Source organism: Gigantopelta aegis, chromosome 10, assembly GCF_016097555.1.
Source record: "Gigantopelta aegis isolate Gae_Host chromosome 10, Gae_host_genome, whole genome shotgun sequence".
NCBI lineage: Eukaryota > Metazoa > Mollusca > Gastropoda > Neomphalida > Peltospiridae > Gigantopelta > Gigantopelta aegis.
In genome coordinates this window covers 18676112-18703076 of record NC_054708.1, presented here as the reverse complement: position 1 = coordinate 18703076, position 26965 = coordinate 18676112, and the positions used below count along the sequence as shown (strand labels likewise).

Genomic DNA, 26965 nt, shown 5'->3' with positions numbered 1-26965 from the left:
AACTTAAAGATTCAGAATGGCTACAGACTTTTCTTGACTTTATATAGGTCTCAGAATCAAAGTCATTCCAGTTTATTTTTCTAAATGTCATCAGTATTGACACTGTCACACATTTATCATGAACATTTGCATACTCCATCAAATTTTTAACTTCATCTTCATTGTGTGGCATATCAATATACAGTATATATCCATTGTATGTATGTAATGATTGATGTTTTTTCCCCCTTTTCTATCTGTTTTGATTGATCAGCAGCTTGTCAGAAGTAGTTTCCATATTTTTTTTTTTTTTTAAAAGGTAGTATTTATGCAATAGCCCCTGCTGACTCCTGTCAAATTTTTCACTTTAGTTTTATAGAGATGTGTATAATTAAATGATGTACAGTTCCTGATATTTTTGTAGATTGTATATAATTATATATGTATATGCAAATAACAAGTTCATGTGATATTTTATGCCATATTTTAGGCATAGTGCAATATTGGGGTATTATTAAATATTTATTAAGTTAATGTAGTTTTATTTACATGGTGCTGTTTAGTTGAAAGCTCTGTCAAAGTTGGATAGAAATGCTTGGCATACTATACTTAGAATTATGAATAACATTTCCTAATTCAAAAGTTGCAGAATTATGAATAACATTTCCTAATTCAAAAGTTGCAAAACTGGACACTTGTTTTTACACGTGTGCAGATCAGTAATGAAAATGCTATACTAATAGTTAAAACCAAATTACTTGGTATCATGATTGAATCATTCATTTGTTTGAATGATTTATGAGTGTAAAGAAAAACAAATCACTAACAGAAATGTAGATGCAGACTGGGATTTCCCTTAAATTTTGTCTTCGGCCCACATGTTTTAAAAATATTTTTGAATACGTTCTATATGAAGTTTAAAATAAGATTATATCATTTTCTAAATTTGAATCCGTAGTAAATTTTCATAATGTTTAAGAAAAATGTCTCCAAAGAAACTCTGAGGGCACTTATGTTTGTGGGGTTTTTTTCGCCAACAAGGGGAAATCCCTAGTTGGAACAAAATAAATGAGAATGAAATGGTGACTAGGGATATTGTTAACTCATTTATATTGTAAATATGTTTGGTTTTTTTGGGAGGAGGGGTATCTGATTTTTATTGAAAGCAAATACATATGTATCATTTTGTGGAAATGTGTACACTAAAATTAAAAGTTGTAATATTTTTATGGTCATGTCCATGTAGAAACTGATCATTATGGGTGTTTTTGTACATTGCTCATTTATTTTAATTCCATAATTATTCATATAAAATAGCAATTTGTCACATTGGTATGTTGCTGGTTGTGATGTCATTGGGTTCTTTAAGTTAAAATTGGTGGTACGGGAATTGGGCTTTTTGTTCAGATGAGAACTGAGAAACAAAATGGGGGGGTGGGGGGGGGTGAATCCAAATATATACACATGTATGTTTAACCAGAGTTTCTGTCAGAAAGTTAAATTACATACCCTAAAATATCCCAAATTAATGATTTAAATTCTAAAAAATATAATTATATTAAGAGAACTGCTATATAATATTTGTTAAAGTGCATGAAATATTGTCCAATTTTAAAGCATTTTAAACCCATAACCACCTAAATTATAGTGGCACTTGAGGTCTTTTTTATTGTGTACTTTTAAAATAATTTTCTGGCAGAAAACCTGTAGTTGGTTAGTATTAATTAGATCATACTGTTATCTATATTATCATGTTCTGATATTGTTTACTATAATTATTTCAAATAATGTTTTAAGTTTTTCGGTCTTTCCAAATTAGATTGCATTCTATTTTTAAATTTGTTAAGATACTTTGTTCCTTGATTTTGTTCCTACATGTATTTTGTTTAGCATCTCATGCATATGCATTGAATGCATTAATATTGATAGTTGAATTTTTAATTTTAAAAGTAGTTTGGGGGAGTTTCTGTTTAGATTCAGTAATTTTATTTACTTAGTTTCAGACTACTATATCTTAACAGGAACAAGATAATTTAAATATATTTTTTATTGTATGTGACAGATTGCTATTTTATGCCAATGCATTCCCATGAAATAGATGCTTCAAAAGTAGAGATTTACCCACTTTTGCATTGTGTACATTTACATTGTGATATATAGTATCGAAAGTGCTTTGTCTTGATGTTATATCTGTGATCATTGATTGTTTACGTTAAAATAACGTTCTCAGGGCTGCACAAATTATTTTGGTATTGTAATTTTGGGTTACATTTGCAACATTATTTAATATACTGAGTGTTTAATCATTAATTGCATCCATGCTGTTAAATTGTGTGCGTGTGTGTGCGAAATTGGCCCAGCTACTTAACTATAAATGAGTAAATTATATGATTTCATATATAAATATTTATCGATTAGACTAATTTCATTATTGTACAAATTCATTTGATTACCTCATTTTACACACGCCCCATATTGGCTTCTACATTGAAATGCATGTGTCCCAAACAAAAATGATAAGTTGAATATATAATATATGTTTAATAATGATTATTTTATCTTTCGGCATATTGTCCTGATTTAAAAGCTTTTTCAGTAAAGCCATTACGAAATTGGGTACATGGCTGATTGGAATAATAAATGTGATGACGAAAATCAATATTTTGAATTAAAACTGCAAAAATCGATTTTGTTCAAACGTTTCTTTTCTCAAAAACATGAAAAACATGTGGTTTATGTGTTTATCATTCAGTGTATATTCTCTAAACAGACATTGTAATAAAATGTAAGGCACAGACAATAGTGTGAATAGTTGTTGCAAATTTACAGTACATGGATGTAAGTTTAGGATTCATAAACATGTTTTCTGAAAATCTTGCAGTGCTGTGAAAGTATTGCACCATTTGTATGATTTGTATGAAGAACATTCATGATGCAATATTTGATTTAAATGGTCTATTTTGAATGGACTGCTGTAATTTTAATTTCTGTAAAGAATTTTGTTTTCCAGTTTATAATTGTGGGAGTTAAAAAAAACAGCCTACATACATCTGTTATAAATCCATTATATACAAAAACACTTTGTGCTGTCCTGATGCTTCTGTGTGTATGAAACATTATTGAATGATAACTTTCATGACACCAATATCAAGGAACAGAAGTTAAAGGTGGTGAAGCAAATGGTGAATCGGACAGTGTGCATAGTTTACTTGATGGTTTTTGTGACTGAAGAACAGTTATGATAGAAAGATTATGAAACTGATTTGCACTTTTTCTACTGAATTGAACTGTTAAAGATTGTTCCAGAATGTTACGTTTTATCATCAAGATGCATATTTAATTTATGTTGTGGATGATATTTTACATGAAGCATCTTTACATGTGGACAGAGTTTTCCACTAATGTTTTGAACATATTACGTACATGTAATTGCTATTCACATGAGCTTGTTAATGTATGGAACTGTACATCAAATAATTTATCATTTTCTTTCAGGTTTTTATATTTTTTTTAATTTATGATTATTATTTTTTTCTTCTTTTTTTTTTCCGGGTTCTTTTCAGAACCCACAAATCTCTCGGAGGAGGATTTTGCACATTCTTATTACACTGAAATGATTGTTGAAAGCATGGATTGTGACAGAATGATTGTTGAAAAGGTTATATTGTGCAGAATGGTTGTTGAAAAGCTTGGGTAATGTAGAATGGTTGTTGTATAGCTTGGGATTGTGCAGAATGATTGGTGAAAGCTTGGATTGTGCAGAATGGTGAAAGCTTGGATTGTGCAGAATGATTGGTGAAAGCTGGATTCAGAATGAGTGGTAATCATGCAGAATGATTGGTGAAAGCTTGTAGTGTGCAAAATGACTGGTGAAATCACGGATCATACAGAATAAGTGGTGAAAGCATGAATTGTGTAGAATGATTGGTGAAAGTTTGTATTATGTAAAATGACTGGGGAAAGCATGAATCATACAGAATAAGTGATGAAAGCTTGTATTGTAAAGAATGATTGGTGAAATTTTGGATTGTGTAGAAACAGTGGTGAAAGCATGGATCTTGCAGAATGATTGCCAAAATATGACAATGAGTCATGGAACATTGAGAGTGCAGGCGTTGAAATGTCTGCCAAACATTCTGTTCAGCAGTTTGCAAATTCTGCTGGCACAAATCAAAACCTGGTGGACCAAACAATTATACATTATTATAATTATATAAAACAAATTAAACAAAAGTAGTGTTCTCGCAGAGTTAAATTTAAATGGTATGCGTTGACCCCCTCCCAAAAAATAAATATTACTGGCTGTCTATTACTAACTATAACTGACTATAAATTTTTAATCGTGGCTAGTAAATTTTTTAAATCACCGATCCCATGGCTAGTGGATTTTATAAAAATTCTAGAAGCCCTGCAATATCTTTTGCTTTTGTTAATTATACATCTTTCGCTTATGTTATCAAAAACACTTAACGTCATGATATATACTCTTCAAAAAAAGAAACGCAAAAGGGTACAAATGGGTTATAACTCCGATTTTATGTTTCCTACCGGTTCATGCTTTGTGAATATAAGGTCATTGCATGTCCCAAACACATTCCCACGGTTACATTCGATAAAACGCAGCTACTGTACAATAAAGTTCCAAAATGTGAATATTCGCAAAAACGCAGCCACGTGCAAACCATGTCACCACTGCATGTGCATTGTCTGCACGTGCAACATGAACACCGACAGTATAAAAGTGCAGGGTGTTCGCTTGCCTGGCCTCTGTATCTTGCCGACAGTTGACAATCCAGGACATGCCACGTCTCAGTGAACCGCAGAGAAACAATGCCATCGGCCGACTAGACGCAGGCGAATCCAGAACGGCCGTTGCCAGGGCATTCCATGTGTCCCCAAGCATCATCTCCAGACTGTGGGACCGTTACCAGCAACATGGATCAACATGTGACCTCCCTAGATCCGGTCGACCACGGGTCACTACCCCCGGGCAGGACCGCTACATCCGGGTACGCCACCTTCGGGAACGATTGACTACTGCCACCTCCACAGCCGCAGCAATACCAGGTTTGCGCAGGATATCCGACCAGACCGTACGGAACCGCCTACGTGAGGTAGGAATTCGTGCCAGACGTCCAGTTCGAGGTGTCATCTTAACACCACAACACCGTCGACTCCGACTGCAGTGGTGCCAGGTTCATCGACAATGGCCTCAACTGCGATGGAGACAGGTGTGGTTCAGTGACGAGTTCCGATTTCTGCTCCGACGTCATGATGGAAGATGTCGCGTGTATAGGCGTCGTGGTGAACGTTATGCGGCAAACTGCGTGCAGGGAGTGGACAGATTCGGCGGGGGTAGTGTCATGGTGTGGGCAGCCATCTCACACACTGGCAGAACTGACCTGGTCCACGTGCAGGGCAACCTGAATGCACAGGGCTACATTGACCAGATCCTCCGGCCACACATCGTTCCAGTTATGGCCAACGCCAACGCAGTGTTCCAACATGACAACGCCAGGCCTCACACAGCACGTCTCACAACGGCTTTCCTACAGAACAACAACATTAATGTCCTTCCTTGGCCATCGATATCACCGGATTTGAACCCAATTGAGAATCTATGGGACGAGTTGGACCGACGCCTCCGACAGCGACAACCACAGCCCCAGACCCTGCCCGAGCTGGCAGCAGCCTTGCAGGCCGAGTGGGCCACCATCCCCCGGGACGTCATCCGTACTCTGGTTGCTTCAATGGGCAGGCGGTGCCAGGCAGTTGTCAACACACGCGGAGGCCACACCCGGTATTGACTCCAGATGACCTTGACCTTGGTGGTGTGTCCTATCACTTACTCACAATGGACTAGAGTGAACTGTGAACAATCCTGCAACATTTGGTAATTATCGGACTCACCATTCAATAATTAAATCAATTCTCCAAATGTTACGACAATGTGGTTTTGCGTTTCTTCTTTTGAAGAGTATATATTGTATTTGTTCTGGTAGAAAGTTTTCTCAAAATGTACTTGACCATGGACTTTCTAAAAGAAATATTAATAAAAAATACCATTATTTGATTATTAAAATAATATTTATTTAATAATACTGCTGTAAAAATACCTGATAAAGTGATCATCAAATAAACAACAAAAAGTTGAAAACAAAACTTCGAATGAAAAGTTAAATTTTAACTTGCACTAAATGACAGTGTCGCCATTATTTGGCTTCGTACCCAATCAGTTTCAAATATTTTACCGACATTACACTTCACATCTATTTTTTTTTATAGGTACTGTTTAAATTACTCATCTTTTTTTGGGACAAATATTGGTTGCATTGGTAATCGTAAAAGTAAAAACGATAAAGTAACACTGACCTCAATAATCACATTCACATTGTGATAGTTACAAGGGAGGTAATTGAAAAAATGAATTTGTTGCAAAAATATAAATATTTTTCAATATTTTCATTAACTAAATATCACTTTATTATCCACATGGTTCAACATAACCAAGTTAATAATAATCATAGGAAGCACACGTGTAATGACGTAATTTTGGGAAGTGACGTCATAAATAGAGATTATTAAACAAGCTTGTGTGTTGTACTGATTTTACGAAACGAGTGAATCCTAACACAAGTTTCGTAAAATCTGTACGACTCACACGCGCGAGTAATAATTTCTTTATTATTCATATTATTGTTTTCTTTATGAATAACAAGACCCAACTCGAAATGTTTCAGCCACAACTAGGCCTAGAAGAAGAAGATGAAATGACGTCATATTTCAAATGCACAGTCTGAGCTAGGACTGGGGAAGCAACGTCATGTTACGACGTCGCTTCCCAAAATGTCATTACTCTTGTTATTACACGTCTGCTTCGTATAATTATTATTAACTCTGGTTATGTTGAACCACATGAATAATAACATGACATTGGTTCTCCAGTCCTACCTCAGGCTGTGCATTTGAAATATGGCATCATTTTGTCGTCTCCTAGTTGTGGCTGAAACATTTTGAGTTGGGTCTTATTCTTAAAGAACACAAGAGTAATAATAGGCCCCTATGGATAATACAGAGATTATTATATGAGCTTGTGTGTTGTACTGATTTTACAAAACGAATGTCAGGATTTTTGTATTGCGAGAGTGAGGGTAAATACATGAATCCTGACAAAGAGTTAATCCACATGGTTCAACATAACCGGGTTACTAATAATCATACAAAGCACACATGTAATAACAAGTGTACATAAGTTTGGGATGCAACATCTTAACATGACATTGATTCCCCAGTCTAAGCCCAGAATGCATGTCAAATATGACGTCATTTCGTCGTCTCCTTCTAGTTGTGGTTGAAACATTTTGAGACGGCCTTTATTATTCATAAAAAATGTACAATAATAATATGGATAAAAAAGAAATTTTTACACTCCCGTGTGTATCGTACTGATTTCACGAAACTCGCTCGGGCAATACACAAATCCAGACACTTGTTTTGTAAAATCGGTATGACACACAATCTTGTATAACCTCTATATAGCAATTTTTTATTGGAATTTTCTCGGCATTGCAAAGTGACATTCAAATTCAACAAGCTACCGGAGTGTCAACTCTTATGGATCACCCATAAGACTTACAGATTTTTTAGCATTTGACAGTCTTATGGGCGTAGGACAAATTCCTTATGGGTGACACACATTTTCAGGCCATTTTGTCGTATTTATTTTGGACGAGAGGTGCCACCTAGCGGATATATGTGCACTAATCAAAATTGTACTTGTTAATAGGCTCAATTTTCATTTTCATGTTGCCTTGAATTTAAAATCATCAGTTCCCCATCCTTTTGTGGCTCACTTATGGATTTCTTATGGATTTTTGTCCAGTCTTACAGGTGTTGATCAGTAAAGGTTGGCATCTATGTACCGGTGTATTGTCTCATATGTTGCAGCAGTTGTGTGCGTAAACAACACCTGAATATGCCTTTAATATTGGGTCTCCCATTCGTTTCCAGGGATGGGATGAAGTTTATTACAGATGAATAGAGAAATGCATTTAAACTGAAACTGCAAAACTACTTTACCAATTAAAAAGTACTACAGTGGTCTTAGGGCTAAGATTGCTTCGTGTAACAGAGCCCTGGTCATTCTCTCTCGCATACACCTGGACCTGATGGGTTAGGCCCAAAAGAGGAAAATTAAGCCAATTTTAAGGTTTTCTTTACTTTTGGGGGCAGGGTAAAGAGCTCACTCGATGCACAGTCAGTCTGGGATTGATCCCAGTCGATGGGCCCATTCGGTTATTTCTTGTACCAGCCAGTGCACCACAGGGATGAGAATGATCCGCAGATCTGTAGAAATCTGCGTTTTTGGGGACCAAATTGGTCACTTTTAAGATTGGGGGGTGTTTGCAAATTTGTAATTAGGTCACTGATTTAATTTCAAAGACCATTGTATGTCTGTGGGATGGTGCATATAAAAGATCCCTAGCTACTAATGAAATTGCCGGTGATTAATAAATCAATGAGATTTTGTGGTGGTGTTAAACAAAACTAACTTTCTTCTTTACTTCCAGAAATGCTATAACAATAGTCTTCATATTGTGAAAGGAAAGGAATGTTTTATTTAACGACATACTCAACACATTTTATTTACGGTTATATGGCATCAGACATGGTTATGGACCACACATATTTTGAGAGGAAACCAGCTGTCGCCACTATATGGGATACTCTTCCGATTAGCAGCAAGGGATTTTTTATTTGCGCTTCCCACAGGCAGGATAGTACAAACCATGGCCTTTGTTGAACCAGTTATGGATCACTGGTCGGTGCAAGTGGTTTACACCTACCCATTGAGCCTTGCGGAACACTCATTCAGGGTTTGGAGTCGGTATCTGGATTAAAAATCCCATGCCTCGACTGGGATCCGAACCCAGTACCTACCAGTCTGTAGACCGATGGCCTACCACGACGCCACCAAGGCCGGTATCATATTGTGAATGTCATTAATGTTGAATCTGCTTTTTGTCTGCAGGGAGGGGTGTAGTTATTATGAAATATGCATTTAAACTGGTATTTCTTAGACCATTAAACAATTTTAGCCAAATTGTGTGGAAGCTTCCTTAGGAAAAACTAATTCATGAATTTCGTTGTTTAAAGAAGTCATGTGAATTGTATTTATAACAATTGACTCACAAAAATAACTGAATTTAATATCGAATAAGTTCATGTACATAACATCTCAGCACAAAGAATACTTTGGCTTTTGGATCAGAAACAAAGGTAAGTATATTAATTGATGAAACATTAAATAATTGAATGAAATTAAAAACTAACAAATGCATGATTTGTTACTTATAAATGTTAACTAATATTTATTTAAAACCTCGCCGCCCCCCCCCCCCCCCCGACCCCCCAATTTTTTTATTGTAAAACTTGTATCAAAGTTTTAAAAACTCCCCACAAATTAGTAATAAAGTTAGAAATAAAAAAGGATTTTTTTTTTATGTAAATCATTGTGAAAATGTTATTTCGTCATGTAATGCACTTTAAAAAAAAAACCTATATTTTGTGCAAATCGTAACATTTTCATTAATTTATGTAATTTTTTAAAAATAAAATAAGTAATACATTAATGGGTTTGCACACATAAATGGTAACATGCAAACTGGTCATCGTTGGCATGATTACACCAGCACATTGGTGGGTATATTGATGTCAGGGATGGGGCGTAGATTACTGGTGGTCAAATATTAATTAGTGAACTGTTGCTTTTGAAAACAAATTGAAAGAATTGACTTGTAGATTGTTTCCCCCATTAGATAACATGATGCCATTTGTCATATTTGTGGTTGATCTTTATTTTTTTTATTCGCCACTGGCATTCAGGCTTGAACAATGGAGTTATTTGACAGATATAGGAATTATAAGAAAGGATTTTAAGGAGTGTTGCCGATTTAGTTTATAGTATGTCTAGTTTTTTTTTATTATTGAAAATATGCTTTGGCCAATACTTTATGACCATAAAAAAACAGTTTAAAATGTATGACCACAAAAAAGTCTAAAATGTGATATGTTTTGGCTAAATACTTCATGTGACATGTAGTTAAATTTTGTTTTGTTTAATAACACTAGCGCACGTTTTTGTTGGGGTTTTTATGTTGTGCAAATACAAGTCATATTTGCACAACAAAAAACATACAAACATGTGCTCTAGTGTCATTGACTTTTAATATTTTCAGATTCATCATCAGTGAAAAACTACAAGTTAACGTGGCTAAGAGAATGAAAGTTCGTGTTTTGCATCAGAGACATTTTTAATGAGGCCTTTTAGTCCCCTACACATCCAACTTGAGTGCACTATTGGTTTCATCTTCATCTGTCTGTTAGTGGAACCTAGCCCAGTGGTAAAGCATTCACTTGATGTGCAGTCGGTCTAGGATCGATCCCCGTCGGTGGGCCCATTGGGCTATTTCTCGTTCCAGCCAGTGCTCCACAACTGGTGTAACAAAGGCCGTGGGATGGTGCATATACAAGATCCCTTGCTGCTAATCGAAAAGAGTAACCCATGAAGTAGTGAAAGCTGGTTTCCTCTCTCAATATCGGTATGGTCCATATACCATATAACCGTAAATAAAATGTGTTGAATACGTTGTTAAATGAAACATTTCCATCTGTCCGTTTGTCCCATATATAGCTGATAGTTTTTACAATTGAATTTATCTTTATCATGCGGATCAAGTTTGACTTTAATGGTGATTTACCCATTTTTGAGTTGTGGCCTGTGAACTTGGGAGATGGATAATTAGTTGAGCTGACTAGGGAACATGTATTGCTTTAGGTAGTACTAAACCAAATAACTTCCGGCTGGGTCAAAGTTCGAGGTGCACCGAACTTTTGATAGAGAAGTGAACACCACAAGTCCTGTGATTGGTGATAAATGTGAGTGTTGGTCGTCAAAAAATAGTTTCATCTGGGCAAAAAATGTATGCAATTTTATTTCATTTAGTGTTGAGTAGCCTTGTGCTTGAAACGTATGGGGTACCTGTAAAAAAAAGTACTCAAATTTTGTGCGGAACTAGGGTAGTCATAGACGCTACTTGTTACCTCAGAAATGAACAGCTTGACCCCACAATTTTTTCTGATTCTCTTTAAAGGTGATGGGTGGTAGTATTTATATCCGTGGCATTTATGTCAATTGATACGCTGCAAGTAGGAGTTTTATCCACATGTTACTATTGTCGTCTATGGGATTTTATTAGGTAGTATACACTTTTTAGCAGGACTCTTTAAAATATGTTTAATTTACATAATATACATGTATGCGTGGTATGTGTCGTAACTATCTAATATTGCAGTGTATGACTATTTCTAACTGCTGCTGCTGTTAAAACCCACCTGTTATTGCATTTAAACATTCCACATGGGAACAGAGTAACATTAAAAAGTTGCAATATCAACAAACAATGACTATTTTTACATACATATATACATATACATGTATGTCACTACTACAGTCTATTCATTATATTGGAAAACCAACTTGCGAATAACACCTATGTTGGCTGGGTCCTGATTTTTCATAATAAAAATAAACTGCTCTTTGGGTGTCATATTTAAAAATGAAGGGTTGTAGTTGGAGATAAAATAACTGACCACTGATACTTATATTTCTTACATTGTACAATGTGATGAAATTTATCTTCAATGATATTGCATTCATCACAGACACTGGTCAAGAGGAGTATATGGTTTTGTATGCCTGCCAGTTTCAATTTTCAAGTTATGGTCACTAAGACGGAGTTTAGAAAAATGTTTTCTATGATCTGGGTTTAAGCAGTGAATAAAATATGGTTCTAAGTATATTTCCTGTTTTGAGAGTTTCATATGTTCTCATTTTATTGCCAGTGCTATTTGTCTTTTTTATAATATTTAGACTTTTTTGGAAATGTTTTTGATAAAAATTCTTTAATAACTTTATTAGATAGTTTGGGCTGTTAATAATACTTCTGTTTAGACCTAAGTGGTCGATAAATTAATGTAATTTGTGAAGCCAACCAATATTCTTTCTTTCTAAAGCCATGCTTTCTTTAAAAGCATGCTGCAGTAGAATATTTTTAGTTTTTTGCATATGAGAGTGGAAGTTCACCATTCGTTTTACAACATTCATTAAAATAGGATATAAGCCAAGTTCAGCTCTTGAACTCCCAATTGTGGGAATTCTTGGTAGTTTGTAGTGTATGTTTACAGAATTTTAAAAGCAGTTTTTCAGGCAGAAATGTGTCTGGTTTTTAAAGATATATAATTTGCACCCCATACTTCACTACCATCAGATTGTAGTTTAACAGATTTTTCTGAAGGTAGTAGACGACAGCCTAATCCTTTTTTCCCATAGAGAATGAACACATTCTTTAAAATTCCAATTTTGGGTAACATCTATTCCCAAATAGGTATATTTGTTTGTAATTGGTACAGGGTTGCCAGATAGATACCGTTTAATCTTATTTGTTTTGCTGTTTCCTCCAAAAAATAACAATCTTTGTCTTACTTATATTAGTGCCGAGATCATTATCTTTGCAATATTTGGAAAGTTGCCCAAGGAGGTTTTGTAAGCCATCTGGATCTTCTGATAACAGAAGTAAGTCGTCTACAAAAACATGTGGCTAAATGACATTTTCTCAAGTGATACCTTACCTTCAATATCTGCTACATATGTTTCAAAGTCATTAATGAACATATTGAAAAGGGTTGGTGATAGGATGCACCCCTGCCATAGTGAAATGGCATTGAACAGCCTTTATTAGTTTGAACACTATACCCGGTAAGTTACATTTGAGTAAAGGGACTTGATTATGTTTAATATATTGCCCGTAATTCCCATTAATGCAATTTTGTTGAATAGTTTGTGTCTATTAACAGAATCAAATGCCAGTTTGAAATCAACAAAACAGCCATACTTTTTTCTTTTTACTTTGGTATTTATCAATGAGTGTTTTTAGAGTAAATATATGGTCTGTAGCCCTAAAGCCTTCCTGAAATCCAGCTTGGCACTTGTCACTTTGATTAGTTTCAGTTATGTAACTAACTATTCGTTTATCAATAATCTTACAAAACAGCTTTCCAGTACAACTACTGAGGGCGATTCCTCTGTAATTACTTGGGTCAGTTCGGCTTCCCTTCTTATGCAATGGAACAATAATTGAGTGAGCCCATTTTGGTGGGAAATATCCAAATACTAAAATATCAGTAAATAATTTAATTATATGATCAATTATTATTGGAAAAAGACATTTGATAAATTCATTACTTATATTATCATCTCCTTGGGCTTTTCCCAGTTTTATTTCCTTTATTGCAGAAAAGATTTCATTAGCACAGATTGGAATATTAATTGATTATGTTTAAGATTATCATTAGAGTGATATCCATCATTGGTTGGATTAGTTATAATTGATGGCTTGTATAAGGTGTCTTGGAAATGCTTCACTAAATTTTTCTGAGTCTGGTAATATTTTATTTTTATCGTTCCCTTTAATATTATTTATTGTTTGCCATAGCAATTTTGAATCGGTTGCTGGTACATCCCTAAGTTTTGAAACTAACTTATCTTTATGGGTTCTCTTTTTTCTTCTAATTAATTTCTTGCACATCTTTTTAGATAGAAATGCATTTTTTTTTGTTTCAGGATTATTATTCAGGCTAACAAATTTAGATTTCATGTCTACCTCTGCCTTTTTACATTCATAATCATACCATGGGTTTTTCTTTTGAACTTTAGTTGAATTACTAGCTTTGGTAGCAGACACATGAATTATGAATTGATGTAAATTTGTCTACCATAACTTCTGCATCTTGAGGTGAATCTGGGGATGGCCCCATGGTGAATGCATCAAGTGCCTGCTTAGTTGCATCAGACATCACTGCTGAGTAAACAAATTGCTGGCTATCAGTGTGCCACTTTCTTCGTTTTCTTTTTCTAAATATATATTTACACTTTCTTTGTTTTTTTTCTTGTATGGTTTTAACAGACACATCGAATTTTAAAGACAACTGACAGTGTCTTTGTGAAACCACGTGAGTGGTTTCACATTAAAATAAGTAACATAATTATAAAGTTCATCAGAGATGAAAATGTAATCAACTACACTCTGCCCATTGTATATGTGACAAGTAAATTGTCCCAAGTGATCCCCAGCCATATGACCATTCAGTGCCGTTAACTTACAAGACGCTAGTGATTGGCCAAATTTATTTGTTAATTCGTCTCTGCTGTTTCGTTGTGTTTGAATATTAGAGAAGATAGTAGATGGTATGTCTGGGAAAAAAATCTGGTCATCACTTGTCACATTTTCAAAAACATTCCCCATTCTGGCATTGAAATCACCTCCAATAATTATATGCCCATGCTGTGAATATTGTAGAATCTCCTTATAAATATGATCAAATGGGTCATTTTTGGTACATTTCCAGTATGATGAGTTGTCAGGAGGAATATAGGTGGTACATATATATATACACAAAGAAAAAAGTTAAGCACCCTTAGATGTAATTAGTACTAAAATAGCCCCATTCGTAAAAACTGCAAATTACATGACGAATATGTCAAGAATGGTGTTCCATCGAAATAATAGAGTACAATGACAACTGTGATGTCCCACAACAGAACAACATGCACATCCATCATGCCACCCATGCTTTGCTCAAAATGCAGTATCAATACACTGCAATTGTTACCATTTAACATCACTGTCTTGCATTGTTGAAGTTTAATTGTTGAATATGGCACGTCGACAGTTATCAGAGGCCCAAAGATGGCGTATTATTGATATGCATGCGATCGGCATGACCTTCAAAAGTATGGGGCATCATTACACTATAATCAGCAGACTGATACGAAAACACTGGCATACCAATGCTGTAAAGGACAGGGCCCTGCTTCGTCTCATACGTTGTCAACCCTTTGCTATGTCTCCTGTTCTGAAGAGCCAATGGTTACCCAATAGACAGGTGTCAGCCAGAACAGTGAGGAACCGTCTGAAATTTGTGGTATTGAAGGCCAGAAGGGTCATCAAGCGTCCCTTTCTTGCTGATCACCATGAGAGACGCCATTTAGCGTGGTGTTTGGCCCAGAGAGGTTGGAATCTGAGGTCCTGGCGAAGAGTCCAATTGTCCGATGAAAGCTGGTTCCTGCTCCATGTCACAAATGGCCGATTGAGAGTTTGGAGACATAAAAATGCTGCCTACACACTCAGGAACATAAGACCTATGACCTCGTATCGTGGTGGTTCAGTAATGGTTTGGGGTTGCCTATCACATGATTGTAAGCTGGATCTTGTCACCATCCAAGGCAACCTCAGTGGTGATCGGTACATTCGTAACGTCCTGCAACCAGTTGTTGTGCCGCATTTTGACAACCATCCACTCGCCACCAGACCTCTGTACATGGATGACAAAGCTAGGCCACTCCAAACTAAAGCTGTGACGACCCTGCCCTGGCCGGCCAGGAGTCCTGACCTAAACCCACTAGAGCATGTTTGGGGCATCGAGTACAGACACTGACCCCACCAGTACAGACTCTGGCACAATTAGAGGCAGCTCTTCATCAAGAATGGCAGCAGTTGCCCATGCAGCAGATCAGACGACTTACTGGAGGGATGAGACGAAGGGTGGAAGCTGTCATCCGGGCATGTGGCGGGTTTACCTGCTATTGATGATTTGTGTCATGAATGTCATCTTTGAACTTCAAATGACATTTTTCATCATCAATCATGATCTTGACTTGTGTTTCTGATTGCACCTCCATACTTATTGTGCCTCAGTTTTTGGCTCACATACAGCATATTGGAATTCTTCTCAGAATAATGATTAAAATTTCAAAACTGGATACACTTGTTATGTTTTCTTACTGTCAAAGATGTATTCTTGCAAAACACATTTGTTTTTCCGAGGTTATGTTATCAGGCTTTCAACGCCAAACCTCGTAAGACAAATCATTGTGAAAAATACAGGGGTGCTTAACTTTTTTTTTTGTCTATATATATATATATACTAGGCGGCAATAAAAACGCAATCTCGGAAATGATCATGGTTTATTTTATTATGCGAGATCCCACAAAAATGAAACTGATACCACCAGTGAGACCAACCACTGGCCCATCTGACTGGCACTGTCAGCCGCCAACAGTGAATCGCGCATAACGTCTCTGGCGATGTCAATGTCATGGGATCAGTATTTCGTGTGACCTCCATGTGCTGCGATGCATGCCTGCAGCCTCCTAGGCATGGACATGCACAGGCGCCTCACCACACGTCGTGGGATGGCTGCCCAGTGATGCTGCAATGCCTGCTGCAGCTCAGCGAAGTTCTGTGGTGGATTCGGTTGGTTTTGAACACGACGTCCCAGCTCGTCCCACATGTGCTCTATTGGGTTCATGTCCGGGGAAACTGCTGGCCAGTCCAACACAGTGACATGGTGGGCACGAAGAAATGCCTGTGTACGCCTGGCAGTGTGCGGCCGAGCGTTGTCTTGCTGGAAGAGTTCGGACCGGAAGTCAGTATTGATGGCGCCCCAAACCATGACTCTGCCGCCCCCGTAGCGGTCCCTCTCCAGAACACAGGCCTGCGCGACACGTTCTCCACGACGGCGGTAAATGCAACAACGTCTGTCCTTGACACTCAAGTTAAATCTCGATTCATCCGAGAAGATGACATCTCGCCATCTCCTGGGTCGCAAATGCCCACCATTCCTGGCCCATAAGAGTCTTGCTTGACGATGTCTGTGCAGGAGGATAAGGCCACGGTAGGGTCGGTTGGCAATGCAGTCGTGCTGCGGCAAGACGTCTCCGGACAGTTCGGGCGCTGATGAGTCGTCCCCTGGTTCCCACTTCAGTCCTGGCAGTGCTTGCGGCTGTCAAAAACCGATTGCACAGGTGCAGCAACCGTATGTTCCGGTCCTGTCTATTGGTCGTTACGCGTGGTATGCCCGAACGACGGCGGTCATTGAATGTCCCTGTCGTCTGATATCGGTTGAGGAGCCGATTAATGGTTGATGGGTGCATGTGGAACCGTTGTGCTATCCGCAATTGCGAGTTTCCGGCATTCAACAAGCCAATGGCTTGATTCCGATCGGCGCTGTTCAACCGAGGCATCGTGTAGGAGTGAGATACTCATTGCCACCCGCGTGTTCTGAGTGTGCCCGGGTATCAGGAAATGCACGTGCAAAGTGTTATTTTGCCAAGTGGTTGCGTGTGCGCGATTTACCGGATAATGCGTTTTTAGCGTTGTTCCCCTTATGTTGGGAACAGGCCGGAAGTCGACCTTTACATGCTGCTGAAATAATGTGTACCACTGTACCATGTACATTGACGAATAGCGTCAACGAAGTCCAACCGAAACGTATATTATTTTGACAAAAGGAAATTGCGTTATTAATGGCGGCTAGTATATATCTTGGTCAACCGACCAAACTGTTTTATCTAATCTAATCCACAAAGTAAATTCACTATTGGACACAACAGTGATAAAAGGTTTTAAGTAAAGTTTGCATAAAAAAGCTAAGCCACCACATCCGACTTGCACAAATTGTTTTCGTGGATTCGAAACACAGTAAAATCCATCAAAACATAAATCAAATACATTATCTGTCCATGTCTCTGACAGGCCAATACAATCATGATAAGAGAAACATTTTAAAAGATCAGATTGTTTTAACTCAGATATTCCCTGAATGTTCCAGAAGGAAATATTAAGCAAATATGCTGGCTGTTAAGCTGCTACCCTTGAAAATCCTTGTTATCATGCTTCCAAGTATTGAACAACTCACACTGTTACATAAAATTATGCACAGGAGTATCTGAATAAGTTATTCAGACACTGAAGTGCATAATGGGCACTTTGGTAGTCATTGAATAGCTGATTGCTGTTAACACTAGTTGGAGCATTCCAAGAAATATTTTCATCTCTAACTGGCACATGGCTAGTATGTGAACGAGGTGCAATCGGGTAATTGTTTATGCCTTGTTGTCCATGCATTCTATCATTTGCATAGGAGTTAGTGATAAAATTTGATGGATAATTGTTTGTTGTCTGTTCATCCTGTCATTAAGATCTGTGTAAATGTTAGGACTGGTTAATCGATTAGTACTTTGAGTACCTTGTTGATAGAACTGGTTGCTTGTACTGTGCACTTGGGATACAGTGTTTTACTTGTTGGTGGTGACTCGGTCCGTTGCACGTGATAGTAATGGCAGAAAATCGTGCCTAGAGTGCCTGGTCTTCCTAGGGGTTGCCTGTATATCGTTGTCTGTACCTTGACCTTGTCTACTGCTGCCATAAGTGCAAGTAAGACCCACCGATTCCAAGAATGAATTAGCAAACACATATGATTTGTACTTGCTGGGGTGAACTTTATCATGGTACATACTCTTTTTAGGAGCACCGCTTGCAGTACAAAACCGAGAAGAATGGTCAATGATGCTGACATTCAGAGAATGAGCCAACTGTTTTATTTTCTCATTGGCACTGTTGATGGCTTGGTACAGCTGACCTCTAGTTGAAGAGGGGATGATCATTGAGAAGAAGATTGCAGCATTAGGAAATTTACTTTTGCATACATTGTAAAGTAGTTTGTAATCACTTACTTCAAAGGAGTAATCTGGTGGGGTATGACTGTCATTTACTCCAGTGTGTACAATGAAATTTTGTACATTTGGTTTTGGTGATAAGTGTTTCACCTGTTCGGTTAGTTTATTTACCCCATGGCCCGGGTAAAACAGCACCTTTGATGTACGCTTCAGAACATGCTGACTGATGAACTGGAGAACAGAATCACCTATGAAGAGTGATGTCACTTCATCACTGATTTAAGCTGGACTTACTTGAGCTACTGATGGTCTAGAGCTGCCATTTTTATTTGTTTGGACATGATTCGAGTTGGTTTGGTTCTTTTTTACCTGGATGAATCCATCATTAGATGTGTTAGACTGGTTCTCTGAGCTGACTTTGTCATGTGATTCACTAGTACACACAATGGCAAGTTTATTGTATCAGGCGAGGACCGTTGTGTAACCGCTGTCTATGGTTTCTTGTATTTTTTCAGTAGATGCTTTCTGTATATCCTGAAGGGCTTCAAGCGTGACATTTGTTTGCAGATTGGAGGATAACGTTTTATACTTCTTCCCCAACCCCTCCAATCTGTGATTGAGTGTGTAATTTTCCTTTCTCATTTGAAGGTTATCAAGTTGTAATGTTTCAACAAATCCCTTGTAGGATTCATGCACTGCTTTGACTTGGTTAGCTCTTCTGTATGTTTAATGTGATCATCCAGTCTCGATTCTTGGGTGCAAAAGGCTTCCCATAAATCCGTCACCTTGTGACCAAAGTCTAATGCTGAACCTGTGCCCTGAATACTTTTCCGTATTGGAACGTTTTGAGTGGTTGGATTTGGCTGGTGATTTTTTGGTTTTAAAAAGTTTCTTGACTTTAGTACAGTTATGATCGTTGTTAATTTGGTATTCCGTATCCGAATCACAATCGGACCTAGCAAGTTCAACTGGAACCGTCTCAATATCAATGGATTCGATTTTGTTAGCATTTTCCATTGTCACTTCTGTGCTTAAGATGTATTCTCATCTTCCATAATAGCATTCAAAACATTGCTATCTTCCAGTTTCATCAGTTGCTGATTGATCCATTAGCCAATTTTTCAGCAATATCTGAAATGATTGGTACTTCATTATTGTACCACAGTTGGGCCTGTCCATTTAACTCTTAGGCATCGGTAATTTTCGCTTTCTTTCCAGTACCTATAAAAAATGGCCTGTCTGTACAACTGAAATTTGTCTGGTGTTAATATCACACTTGCACATTTATTGTTGTTTTTCCAAGTAAATGCTGATAGGTAATTTTTCACATCAACAATGTTTTGTGTATTTTTTTAATTTTATTTATACTAAAGTATAGCCTTGTCTTTGTTAAGTGTATAATTCCTGGTTTCTTTTGGTATTTTTAATGAAGGGCCATTGGAATTACATGTTTGTCTTCTCACTGGTAATAGGATCAGATGATAAACAGACCAACTCCAAGGGTTCGGGCACAGCTGTGGCCATTAGGGCCATGCAGCATATAGATTTCAATCACATGGTATAAAAGTGTTAGGGGTCATTTAAGGAGTTGTTTAACGATTAATGTCTTACCTGTTCTTAAATCAGCAAAGATCCCTTGGGAGGCCTCACTATTTTAGTTGGAACAATTATTCCTGTAAACTTTTGGATATTCCATGGACATGAAATAACAGATATATTACCATTCAAACCATTCTGAGTCTTCCAGATAATTCTGCACTGGTATCATAGCAATGAACTATACTTCTAGTTTTGGAATCTTTAGTTATTTTTAACACTCAATCTATTGGAATAAATATAAACCAAGAATTCAAATGAGTCAATACAAGAAATATCCACAAAATGTAGGCCTAGTCACAAAAATTCTGCAAGAAACTGTCATTTTCCCCTTAAAGACCTGGTATCATCACATCGTTGCTGTACCTCTTAAAAATATAACCATTGTTTACTCAAAACCTTTTGTGGATTGGAGGTTTCTGAATAAACAAAAATGCAATTGCCAAGTAGGGTGACCAACAAATTGCTTCAAATTTAGTATTTTTTACAACAAAGTATATTTAGCTTTCTCCTGATGATGTCAACATTTAGTTGATGAAACGCTGATTTTAAACTTGTGGTTTTAAACAGAAACATTACTTTTATTATAAAATTACCAAATATTTGACATCCAATAGCCGATGATTAATAAATCAATGTTCTCAAGAATGTCCTTAACAAAACAAACTAACCATACAAATAAAGTCTAATAAAAAAAGTCTTATGTTAAATAATATGCATCCAGACAAATAGTAAGTGCACCACTACTGGTATATCAAAGGCTGTGGTATGTTATCCTGTCTGTGGGATAGTGCATATAAAAGATCTCTTGCTGCTAATCGAAGAGTAACTCATGAAGTGACGACATCAGGTTTTATATCTCAATTTATGTGGTCCTTAACCATATATCAGATGCCACATAACTGTAAATAAAATGTGTTGTTTATTTCAGTGACCTAGTAATAGAACGTGACACATCGTGATACCAAGTTGTTCGTACATGTGAGGTTTGATGATCCTGTATGCAAGATATGGTCTGAACAAGGATTTACTATGTGCAGTAAACTGAAAAGTAGGCCACAGTGACCTAGTAATAGTATGCAACAAACCACCATCCCAAATTGTTCCTACATGTGAAGTTTGATGGTCCTACCATGGGCGTATAAAAATATATGGACAGACAGAGATGAAACCTATTGTCTTCTTCGGTTGGACCGATTTGTTTTCAAATAAACATTTCTAAATTCTATCAACAAGATATTGTACAAAAGAAATAGTACAGCTCAATTTGAAATGACAACTCTCTTGACAAACAAAACCAAAGATTCACATTTCAAAGGTTTAATAGCAGTTTTGATATTTTTTTACATTAGAATGATAAAGCATTTTTAGAAAATAATAAATATACAATAAAACAAGTTATTTTAAATTTACAAGCTGTGTTTTTCCCCTCTTAACATTCTTTTTATAATATAGCATCTCAAACCTGAAGTAGATTAAATTAAAATATGCATCCTGGTTACAGATTTTCAAAGCTATCCTAACACTATGATCGTAAAACCGTTATAAGCTATATCACTACAACACTCACTATAGCCTAGAGTGGATATTACAATCACAGCGCTTCGAAAATGTGAGCCCTGGTGTGTTGCTCATGCGGAGACAGTAGTGGAGTTTTTCTGACAGTAGAACAAGGTTCATTGCAAGAGATCTTTCTTTGTTTTAATCATGTTACACCCCCATTCCTTTTCTGATCACAATAATATTTGGCCAACATTAATGGTTTTTCTGTTTGTATTTTAGCTTTGTTCTAAAGAACAAATGGCCATGACTGAGGGGCTTGCATCATAGGATTGAAATCTCTCATTAGATCCACTCTGGGTAGACTATTTCCCTGTCCCAACCAGTGTTCCATGCCCCATGTTATAACAAACCCCAAGGTATGTGTATGTGCTGTCCTATCTATGGGAAAGTACATATAAAAGATCCCTTGCTGCTAATCGAATAAATGTAGCAGGTTTCCTTTAAAATATCACCAAAGGTTTGACATCCAATATATCAATGTGCTCTAGAGGTATCGTTAAACAAAAGAAACTTTTAATTCTTCAGGAATACCCATCCTCCCTCCCTCATATTTTGTAATGCATTCCACAAGAATTATATAATTGTTGACCACTTATAGGTTGATGTTCCATTGTAATCTTGAAAAAGTAGAAATGAAGATGTTCATGCCCAAAATGAAGATAAATGAAATAACTTTGTTAAAGAATAATACTTGCGTAGAATGTGTGTGTGTTGTTTACTTTGCAGAGTTAATAAACGCAAAAGCTACAAAGCTCGGTTTATATACACCTTACATAAAACTTACAAACACAAAATGTCAGCAGTCATAACGAAGTCATGGGTTGAATTACTAATCATCTGCATTTGTTTCATACCCAATTACAACTATAGGTATACATGTATGCAATAATATCCAGGAAATTATGTCAAAAATAAAATAAAAATTATACATATCTACACGTATATACATATATAATATAGTACATGCACACCATGAATGTCTGATTAAAAAATAAAATTTCAATATATTACGAGAGATGTTTAGTATATTGAAAAAAGAAAAGGTAATTGCTTGAAATGCTTCAAGCTATGGATTTACAACAGGAGTTGTGTTTGCTCCAACATCGTGGTGCAATGTCAAAACTACAGCACATTATTTTGAAATTGTTTGAAAGAAATATGTTTAATGATAGTTTTATTAGCCAGAATGGTCAAACTATATATATGAAACATGACCTATAGATAAGGACTTCCTACCACCACTAAATTTGCTTTTTCCCCCTTTTTAACGAGTGCTCGAATTGAATCCTCTCAATGGAGATTGATGTTTCTGTTACAATTGTACTTTGGAACTATAATTTTCCCCAGCTCCATAAGCATTGTAAATAATTTCAGTTTCAATCAGTTGAAACATACATAAAAACATAGTAAATACCAAAAGAAAACAACATTCATTGTTGGGAAGGACTAAATAGGTATTTTTTCGGCATTTTATCAGAAAATATTCTTAGATCAGCTTCACAAAATATTATTATAAAATATATTAATCTAAAATCTACAGCCTTTTATATTACCTAAAATGGGAGTAAAATAATATTTAGGTTTTTTAAAATTATTATTCAAATAAAAAAACAAACAATACAGATTATACAAATGTTTCCTTATAAAATTTGATTAAAAAAACACCCTATTTGAATACAATGCTGTATGGTTAGAATTTAGACAAAAAAGATACTATTAACATTATTCAGTAATGCCAATGTAAAACTGGGCATGACATGTACTTATAAGAACAGATTAATGACACAAGATATGTACAGACCTTAATCTAAGAGCTAATAAGCATTTCTTTGTATCATACCACCCAGTACCAATAACATGATAATCAGACTCCTACTCACAGAAAAAAATTGGCTGGGCTTTAGATTTGGGCATAAAGGGGACATTTTAGACAGTGTCATTAAAAGGTGCTGGAGAGATGTGAACATTTAAGAATGCAATCCAAGTTATTTTAATCTAATTAAACTTGCTTACATTTCAGTGTTTTCATTTTACACTTAATTTGGAAAGATGTATTTTGGGCACAGTGTTTATCACCTTGACTTTGGTGCAATCTTGGCCAGGTTTCAGGTACATCATTATTTTTTATATATTTTTTTTTTATTTGTGGTAACATGAATTCTGTTTACAGGCACAAAAAAAAATTAAACCCTGCTAATTAATTTTGTCATATTTCAGTGGACCCATAAACTTATAATAAAATAAAATAATGCACACACTCACGGAGTCACACCATGCTAACATATACTTTTAAAGATGTTGAGGGAACACGACTTGATGGTGTTGAATGTATTTGAATGCATGCATTTGTATGTTTGTCTGTATGCATATATATAAGTTTTGAAGAAAAAAAAAGGATCTAAGAAAATGTGGACACAATATAAAGATCTGCAACATCTTCAACACAACTACCATATAAATAATCCTAAATGTACTAGTTATAAATCAGGTTACAAAAGACAAACTTGCAGAGTGATGCAAGGTATGCACATTGAAAGACTATATTTATATAGTTATTAAAAGTGTAATTCTACCCCACAGAATGGCACAAATGTCAGTCCCTTCAGTCTTTGGTTTTCACAGAAGAAAAGGGATCATGACTGCTAGCACACCAACAGCCAACAAAATATACAAGTCAAATGTCTCAGAATATATATCACAAATAGCATATGCATTGTCCTAAAAGCTGTCACATGCTTAGAACATTCTATTATTTCGTTCTGCTTCTAATAGGCTAGGTTCCATACTTTAAAACTTAGAATCTGGACTGGCCAAAACATCAGTCCTGACTGTAGACATTGCATGGAGCTACTCTAATTAAACCATTTCAACCCTGAGTTCAGACTATAAGTTTTATAAGTACAGATTGTAATGGGTACAGGTAGCATTCCAGTAATGGCTGCATCTTCTTTTTAAAACATTTCTTGAATTTTCTTCTGATGCATTCATGTTGATATTCTTATATTTCACTCCAGTCTTCTGCATCTCCTTGTATCGCCATGAACTGGATATTGTGCAGTATCTAAAACTGTCTCTATAGTAAAATGTCACTAGACTAGTGTGGCTTCGCTGGACTGCGGAGTATGGTACTGCTACGACAATATGGCCGAGAAGCTGGATTCAGACCAACCTGCAAATATTAAAGACAACATTCATAGCCAACAAAACAAAGTATAGTTTATTAGCTTTAAGCCTTCCAGCTTACAGGCATGCAAAATACAGCTATGAGGACTTCCAATTAGAGCTGATCCACAATGTATCACATATGGGGGATAGGAGAAATGTTGTCATTTTTAATTATACACCCACCACAAAATAAAATAATTGTGCCTCCACCCACTCCCATAATTTGATCAGTTTTAGATTGGCTATTAATAAAACACAGCACTCATTCCTGACTATGATTTAACCCCCCCCCCCCCCCCCCCCCAAATATAATTTCAAAATCAATATATATTTAATATATTAAACTTTTAACAGTGCTTACAAGTATGGTCCATGAATTTGGCAGTTTTGCTGTCAGCTGTTTAGTACCCGTACATGGATGCACTTTGAACCACTGAACAGACTTTTTGGTGTTTTTAAAAATATTTTTTGTCTTCACATCCGTCATGAAGAACTTACAGCATAACAACAAGAACACTTCAATAAAAATTATAACAGTTGATGTAAACTTTTAATGAATCGGATATCAACTCCACAGTTATCTATTTTCAAGTTGCATTTGCAAATAAGAAATACAAGTTTGAAAAGCACGGTCAGTACTGATAATGCAATAGCCATTTCCGACTGAAAGATAGGCAGGCACAGCATAACAAAACATTCATAAACATTTTAAAAAATCCAAATGCATTAATTAATGCTATAGTACCTGATCATATCAAGACAAAGACCAAGCAGGAAGGCAGATATTCCAATATTAAGAAGCAAGAAAGTTATTAATAGCAGATACACAAAAGACTTAACACAAGAATTATAAATTATAAATAAGAACTATCTACAGACAAAACATGACTACAAAATTTATTTAAGCAAATGTTCACACAAATACCTGCCAAATTACAAAGGAATTGTGCTGACGTGCAATCTCATCAAAGTCAATGATATAAATCAACACAAATGTCATCAAAGATATGTAACACTATTGTCATGCCACTGATACCCAAAACAATGTGTATCCAATAGTCACGACAATAACATTCCAGTTGATCATATGGCCCTTGATGTGTATAAGTTCCACCCTCATTAACTTAAAAGCATCAAAATAGTGATTTTACTGATCGATTATTAAAATAAATAACATATCAGATAGCAAATAAGCATAAAAAAATCATACAATTTTTTAATTGGCATTCTATAAATGGTATATATATATATATATATATATATATATATAAACACCAGAGAGAGGAGTGGGTTACAAAAACAAATCCAGAAATCTGAATATTGGTGGTCAGGTACTGAGAGTGTCCTTATGGTTATGGTTATGGTTATAGCATGCTCATGCTGTCCAACACACCAGTATGAAAAAGTAGGAATGGAAGTACAGAATAAGTAAGACAAAGTAGGAAAATAGAAGGAAAAAGTAGGACTGAAACAGTATGTAGCAACATTATTAATGCTCATACTGGGTAAACGAACGCGTTAAATCCAAAACGTGGTATTATCGAGAACACTTTTGCTCAGTTTGTTATTCAAAATACATGTAATATGAATCTTATGTAAAGGTCATGTTATACAGTTATTTAAAATTGTTGTTAATTGATATATTAACACTGGAAAAATTGTTAGAGCTCTACCGAGTATTTGAAGCAATCATAAACGGCTAACATAGTATAATTTGTAAAAATTATTACTAGCCCTTATTTTTTCAAACACTAGATACTACAGTTACACAAACTTAATATAAACATCTATATCTAATAATGGAAATAGCTAGAAACAGTGTTATCACTGTACGGAAGCAAATTAGCATTGCAACACTCATGATCTAACATCACTACTGCCTGCATTGCTACAATAGAGCCTCTACATCGGTTAAAATAATGTTACATTTCTGGATCTTTTTAATGTAAAATGAGATGTACACTTATAAATATTGTGAAATGTGACACCAACTGCTTATAAAGAGTGATGTGGACATTTTGAGGCTGAAATTAAATGTTGATCTTTAAAGGACTGTCAAAAACAACAGAAAATTTGAAAAAATT

General features: G+C 36.0%; 1 protein-coding gene across 4 annotated transcripts in view; it reads right to left on the bottom strand.

Annotated features, from left to right (window-relative positions):
• Positions 1-21457: 21457 nt before the first annotated feature.
• The window catches only part of LOC121383436 (protein regulator of cytokinesis 1-like), a 38324-nt gene continuing 32816 nt past the window's right edge, over positions 21458-26965 (bottom strand). For all 4 annotated transcript variants that reach the window (XM_041513456.1, XM_041513455.1, XM_041513459.1 and 1 more), the window contains one exon: positions 21458-24885. Coding sequence is in view for 2 of the 4 variants with exons in the window: in XM_041513455.1 (XP_041369389.1) it covers positions 24811-24885 (75 nt within the window). In the remaining 2 variants the exon portion in view is untranslated. The remainder of the gene's footprint in view (positions 24886-26965) is intronic.